Here is a 7,237-nt window from a genome sequence, read left to right as displayed (position 1 = left end):
ATTCTCAGACCCCACCCCAGTTTTAACAAGCCCTGCCAAGTGATTCTGATGCACGCTAAAGTATGAGAACCACTAGCTAGAGGAACAAACTTAGGCTTCCAGGAAACCCGGAGTTGTCAGTTCTGTCACTAACTAGCTATGAGACCTTAGACAAATCACTCAGCCTGTGTGTGCCTAAGTTTTCATCATCTGTCAAATGGAGATCATAATATTTGCTCTTGTCTCATAGCAATATTGTTTAGCAGGTTCAAATGAGAAAAAAAAGTGGAAGTGTTTTGAAAAATGTGTTAACAGTGAATTACTATTGTTATGAGGATAAAGTAAGAAACAAAAAAATGTGGAGGTACTCTAGTATCAGTGTGAGCCACAGACCCCAGCATGGGCACCACCTGGGCACTTGTTAGAAATGCAGAATCTCAGGGCCAACCCCAGACCTCACAAATCAGAGCCTGCGTACTAACAAGATCTTCAGGTGAGGAAAGCTGGAAAAGCACTATGCTAATCATAACGCTACACAGATGTAAGGCGTTTATCAAGGTGCACTCACGAGCAAAGCAGAGGGAGCTCCTCTCTCAAGGGCCCATCTCACAGTTGATCAGACACGTAAATACTGTGAACAAGTTCCAACGTTGAGAATTTAGGGAGGGTACTATTAAGTGCCATGTCCTGAAAAATAATGCCTACTAATGAGCTTAGTTCTTACTGCCTGTTCTCAATTCAAAATATTCAGTGTTCTCTATTTTAGTCACTCATTTTATACTCGACCTTCACACAAATTCATCTCCTTGCCTCCTAAGAAATGAACTGGACCCGTTCACTGCAGCAACTTGATCAGATTCTGAAGAAATTCAAAAAAGGGTATCATTTTCTGTACTTAAAACTACAGGGGTTACCCAACTTTCAAGTTAATATTGGAAAGTTAATGTTGGAAAGCATATGTTACTTTCATCATTTTGAACTAATTAACAGTTAGAAGAGAAGGATGGGGAATGTGCCCTGAAGATGCCCATATAATATTCTGGGCTCACCATTTGCACATTTAATAAGTGCCCTACATGGCTCTTATGGTCAAGCAAGTTTGGGAAAAACTACTGTACTCTAAATCCTAGCTCAGTGCTTGTCAACCCTGGCTGCCCATTAAAATCCATCTGGGGAGCTTTAAAGAAAAAATACTGATGCCTGGGGCCCTGCTTCAAAGATGCTGATTTAATTGGTCTGGAGTGTGGGCCTACCAAAGTTGTTGAACAGCTTCCTGTGTGAGTCTAAGTGCATCCAGGGTTGAGAACTGCTGCCCAAAGAAGGCTGACAGGACTTGGTGAGAGCTGGGGCTAACCAGGCTCCCCCTCTATTTCAAGGCCAAGTGTCGAAAGCTTCCTTCTCACATCCAGGTGTGAGTGGGAAACTACAGACTAGATCTATCTACTGTGTTTACACCTTCAGGAGAAGCACGGGCTGCCCTGATGTGGAGATAAGAAATGGGGGTGAACGGAGAAGAATTCCAGATATAAGCACTTAAGCTATGGTAAGTAAGCAAAAATAATGAGAATGCTTTTAGATGGAGTTCACATTTCAACACAGAAACCAAGCAAGCACAAACATCATTAAGACAGCACAAAGGGAAAGCATCAATTCAAACTTCAGTCCCACAGGGCTACCTTCACCTGACCCCACAGATGAGTTATGTCCCAACAGTCCCCATACTTTTCCTGCACAGCAGTTGTAATTAATGGTTATTTATTAAGTTAGTGTCTAAATTAATCTGCTAGATAGTAACCACCATGAGGGCAGGGTCTGTCTGACTTGTTTACCATCTTGTTCACCACCAGTTGGCATGTATTTGTTGAATAAATGAATAAGCATTATAAATCCAACAAGAGGATTTATAATTGTTTATAACCACTAGCAAAAATGATACCTAAATTAGTTGATTCTGTTGCTGAATGAATGAATGGATAGGTGAATGAAAAAAGTTAATCAATGACTGAGCATCAGCTGGGTGCTAGTGTTTCAAATATATCTTAAATGTTTTCTGAATTCAGTTCCAATTAGATTTCATGACAGGGATTACTTAAATGGAGCCTCCTATCTACTGAGGAATTTGGTAATTGCACCCTTTTGGACGCTTCAGTTTTAAGTACACTTGCGTGCCTTATTGGCAAATCTTCAAAAAATGCTGTATATGCATATGCTCACTCCTCACTTATCAGCATGGTTAGGTTCCAAAGACCAGGTCGTTATGTGAAAATCGGCATTATGCAAAAATGGAAGATAACCACATCAGATCACAAAATGCAGGGTGACTACATCATTACATAACTGCCAAATTACATCATTACATAACTGCCAAACCACTGAGAATCATGGCCCAGCCAAGTTGACACATAACCTTAATCATCACAGCCAGCGTTACTCTTGCCTCACACCTGAATGTGCGTTACTGCCAGACATACATCAATGCACAAAACAATCGGACAGTAGATTTTTTACTATTGTTGTAAATGCAAAATGTCAGATAACAAGATAGTCGGTAAGTGAGGAGTAGGTGTACGTACATACCTGCACACATATGCATATGCCTATATGATACAGATAGAGAGATTCTACCCATCACCACTGATTTTATGATGTTTGGTTCACAGTAAGGCTTTGATGGTCATATATGAAACCTCATAGGGGCAGAATCCCACTCCATCCCAAAAGACTCATGTACTCGATATGCAACAGGCAGATATAAACAAACAATCCAAGACCTCTGGTTATATTTTGCCTTTGGGTGACATGGCAATGTTTTGAGTTCAAAGCCACAAATGCAAATTCCATAATTCAGAGTCTTCACATCCCTGACTGAGGATCACATTTTTATTCAGGCTGGGACACTTAGCACCAGTTTCCAAACCTCTGCCAGGAAAGCAAAGTGACATACCTCTGACTTGAGGTCTGGGAGGAAAATTTCTAAGGACCAATAAGTCATATGCATATTACTTGAAGATTAAATACATCATTCCCAGGTTATCTCTTCCAAGATTTTTGTGGGCTAGTTTAAATATTACAACAGTCTTTATTAGAACACCCGAAGTGTTTTATCTTGAAAAGTCAACAATTTATTCAGGTGTAAAAGAACGGCATGGAATGCCCAATTTTACTCTGGTATTTACATTGTGGTCCATTTGCACTCTTGGCTAAAGACTTTTGTAATTCTCCTTCTGGGAAGCTCCTAAAGGTCCAGGTGTCATGAAGAAGTTGTTCCACTTTTATATTCTTTCCTTATTTGATTCTTATCTGGTTCCCATAGCAATCATCAGGCCTCTAGATTATCTTCTTTAATGGATCTCCTGTAGCGCAGGTCTGAGTTTGACAAGAGGAAAGAGAAGTTAGCACGGACATGCACTGCTCCGTCTCTACAAGGGAAAACCAAGTTGGCCTTCAAGATCCCACAGGTTCTTGGGTCCTCCTTGCCCCCTTGTTTTTAGATTCTTCAATCCTCCTCCTCAAATCCCCATCATTGGATGTCTTCAGTAAATGCCATGCCAAAACAGATGAGGGGTTGGTTTGTTTCTTCCCCAGCATCCATTCCCCTCTTGGCATCAGCCCCAGGTTTTCTTTGGGAAGTCCCCCTCCCTGCACTCTCAGTCTATGCAGTCTGGTATGGTCACACCACCTGTATCCACAGATGAGGCATGTGACTCAAATCTGGCCAATGAATCATCACATTTCCATAGCCACAGCAATTGGTTCATGGGAAGGCACATCACCCAATCAAATCTAATGAAACAGTGTGAGAATTCTGGGTCTCTTTCCTAGTAGACATCAATCTGAAATATAAGAAGCTGATAAAGCTGTCTTGCAATGACTAGAAACAGCCTATGTGAGAAAGGATCTAGCATGAAGAGCTGAACAGACAGACAGAAACCAGGTTCTGGTGACATCTGTCAGTCCCTTCTTCTAGCCATGCCTAAAGCAAGAACTATTCTTTGATTTTTGCTTATACCAGTTTGGGCTGGGTCTCGCAATTGAAAAAGTAACTGATACGCAAGCAATTCTGACCCTCTATCTTGGGATATGTCATCTGGATAAGTTAGTGTCTTGCTCAATGCCAGTTCAGTTACTCACCAGGAGTAGCATCATGTTTCCCTAAATGCAGAGGGCCTTGTTGCTGAAAACGAAGAAAAGAGGCAGCCACATCACTGGAAGGGAATGTAGATCCCGGGTCTTATTGTACAGTTGGAAAGATTTATGAACCCCTCCACCATTTTAAAAGTGAGGGGTGACAGACTAAAACCAAGGCTCAGCCATAAAAATACCTAACTTCTTTTTTCTTTTAGGGACAGTGATTCTGTTCTTTCATTCATTCATTTCACAGATATTTACTAAGGATTTACAATATGCCAGGTAATATATTAGAATCTGAGACTGCAAGGGTGCAGACATAGTCTTTGCCCTCATGGAGCTTAGAGTTAGTCCTCTAGACCCGTTAAACAAACTGTGCTGACAGCAGTATTTGCATGGAGAGTTAATTACACAGTAGTCCCTTCCATCAGGATCAAAACTTCTCAAAGTAGTAGGGGCATTTGAATTAAGGTGGATTTACTATTTATCAGTACTTTCCAAGGAAGCCTGCAAGGGCTTTAGAATTAGAAAGGGCAGGGTTATAGGCATCTCTTATATCTTCTTGGTAGGAATATAAACTGATACAATCTTTTTAAGAGAGTGATATAGCAATATCTATTAAAGTTACCATGTGCATGCCCTGTGGCAGAAATACTCAAAATAACTTAACAAAAATGTTTCACTACACTATTTTCAGTAGTTAAAAAAAAAAAACAACTGGAAACAACCCAAATGTTCAAGATATAATATTAAGTGAGGAAACAAATTTATGATATTATTTGTATATATAACCCCACTTTTGTAAGAAATAAATGAACATCTTCCCTAGATGCATATATGTTTCAGATGCCTAGGAATAAAGGTCTGGAAGACTATACACTGAACCATTAATAGTGGGAGGAGATTTATGGGGAACTTTTCATCTCAGTGGGATATCCTTCCGTATTACTGGATAATATAAAAGCATATGAGATCCACAAGGAAAGGGGCTTTGTTTTGTTCACCACAATAACCCCAGCACCTAGAGCAAGGCCAGGCAGGGAAAGTGTAGAATGAATGATATGATGTTTTAAATTAAAAAAATACAGAAACGTTTAACAGTGGAAAGTGAAGTCCCTTCATGTGATCCCAAGAGCTGGGTATCTAGTTCCCTGCTGCACTTTTAACGAGGAGGCAAGTCTGTGTCAGAGGGTCCCCGGGCAACCTCCAGCTCACCTCCACCTCTCTCCTTTCGAGTGTCAGTGAGCTGGGGTTTGCTCTCTTCTCCACATCCTGCAGCTTGAGCAGCTTCTCTATCAAGAACATTTTATCTTTGCCCTCCTGCCAAGAAAAAGAATCAAAATAAAACAAAAACACAGGATAATGATGGTGTGGGGTTGAAAAGCAATTGACGGGAAGAAGGTGATTTTTAGGCAGCTAGAGTCCTAGAAGGTGGATGGAGGTTGCTGCCATGTTTTCTCTCGTTGAAAGAAAAGAAACATTTCACAGCAAAGCCCTACAGCCTTCCTCCATTGTAATATTCTCCTCAAAAGCAATTTCCCTGGTATGCTTAATAGTAGCCTTCTTTAGGCGGCTGCTAGAAGCAATTTACATGCTATTGTCTGAAGCCCCAGGACAAGTGGTTTTCAGTGTGTCCCTTCTTGGCAGGCTCTCTGCTTCAGGACTCTGGCTGGGCACCTACTCTGCCTGGGTTTGCCCTGTCCTCCCACTGAGAAAGCCAAAGCTTACAGCTCTGCACCTGAGGATGTCAAGTATGTTTCATTTGGGAGTTATCTGTGTTAACAGAACAAAACCACAGCCCTGCTTCATTCATCCAGATCAACAATTGGGAAGGGGAGCAGGGGAAGAAAGCAAGCCCTCCCCAGGAGTGTAATCACCTTCCAGTGAACCCCTGCTGCAGATAACGAGAGTGCTGTATTCCACCAGTGTGCTGTGGTGTAGCAGGCACTGCTGACTGTCTGTCCAGTCTAGGTCAATGACGGTAGTCCCATTGCCCATGCCCGTTTCTCTTTAAACTTTCACCCACTAATTTTAGCATCCATCAGTGGATCTTGCTTGCAACAATTATTACCATGGGGTTTGCTTCATGATGATTTTCTATTTTCCTCATTCCTTCTAGTTATTAACTGGAGTTCTACTGTAAAGAAGCGCTATCCTTGGGAACTAATATTTTTAACAAGTCTGCCAGCTGTCTTGGATGTAGCATAGTTTTTTGGAAATCTCTGGTCTATAGCTTCTGTTTTCATACTATAGTGCAGTATGACCCTGAAAGTTTGTAAAAATGCAAATTCCTAGGCGCTACCCAAGAGATTTTGATTCAGAGGCAGAACTGCACTGTAGTTAAGAGTACAGTCTTTGGAGTCAATCTTCCAGGTTCAAATCCCACAATTTACTATCCCTGTAATTTGGGGCAAGTGACTTCACTCTGTAAGCCTCTGTTTCCTTCATTTTATGATGGGGATTTGAAAAAATGTAAATGCCCTAGAGAGTAGTGAATATTAAAGAGAAATTGTTTATCACTTAGCACATTGCCAGGCATCATGTAAGTGCTCAGTAAAGATTTTTGCCATTATTGTTTCCAAGATGGGGCCCAGCAGTTTGGATTTTTAATAAGCACCCAGGAGCTTTGAGTGTAGGTGATCATACTTTGAGAAAGCTTAGCCCAGAATGTATTCTCAGCCTCTTCGCCTGGGTTCTTTCTGAGACAATGGCTCTGCCTTTGTGGTCCATCTTCTGGGTAAGATACTCAAGCTGGTAGACTGTAAGCTAGATTCCTATACACCGACAAAGAGAACTTTGAAAAGGAAATCAGGAAAACAATACCATTTATAATAGCTCCTAAAAAAAATAAAATACTTAGGAATACTAACCAGGGACATAAAAGACCTATACAATGAAAACTACAAAACACTATTGCAAGAAACCAAAAGAGACCTACATAAATGAACAAACATAACCATGCTTGTGGATAGGAAGACTCAACACTGTGAAAATATCAATTCTACCCAAAGCGATCTACAGATATAATGCAATCCTGATCCAAATATCCACAGCATTCTTTAACAAGGTGGAAAAACTAATCACCAACTTTATATGGAAAGGAAAGAGACCCTGGATAAGCAAAGCATTA

The 7,237-nt window shown here is 40.9% G+C and overlaps 1 protein-coding gene across 2 annotated transcripts in view; it reads right to left on the bottom strand.

The window, feature by feature from the left end:
- Positions 1-2,751: 2,751 nt before the first annotated feature.
- Positions 2,752-7,237, bottom strand: part of TMC5 (transmembrane channel like 5) — a 55,021-nt gene continuing 50,535 nt past the window's right edge. For both annotated transcript variants that reach the window (XM_004373442.2, XM_023728507.1), the window contains 3 exons: positions 5,323-5,427; positions 4,111-4,153; positions 2,752-3,345 (listed from right to left, as the gene is read on the bottom strand). In XM_004373442.2, the coding sequence (XP_004373499.1) occupies positions 3,299-3,345; positions 4,111-4,153; positions 5,323-5,427 (195 nt within the window). In that variant the 3' untranslated portion in view covers positions 2,752-3,298. The remainder of the gene's footprint in view (positions 3,346-4,110; positions 4,154-5,322; positions 5,428-7,237) is intronic.

This window comes from Trichechus manatus, unplaced genomic scaffold (genome assembly GCF_000243295.1).
Source record: "Trichechus manatus latirostris isolate Lorelei unplaced genomic scaffold, TriManLat1.0 scaffold00024, whole genome shotgun sequence".
In the NCBI taxonomy this organism is placed as follows: domain Eukaryota; kingdom Metazoa; phylum Chordata; class Mammalia; order Sirenia; family Trichechidae; genus Trichechus; species Trichechus manatus.
This window is presented reverse-complemented; position numbering and strand designations above follow the sequence as displayed.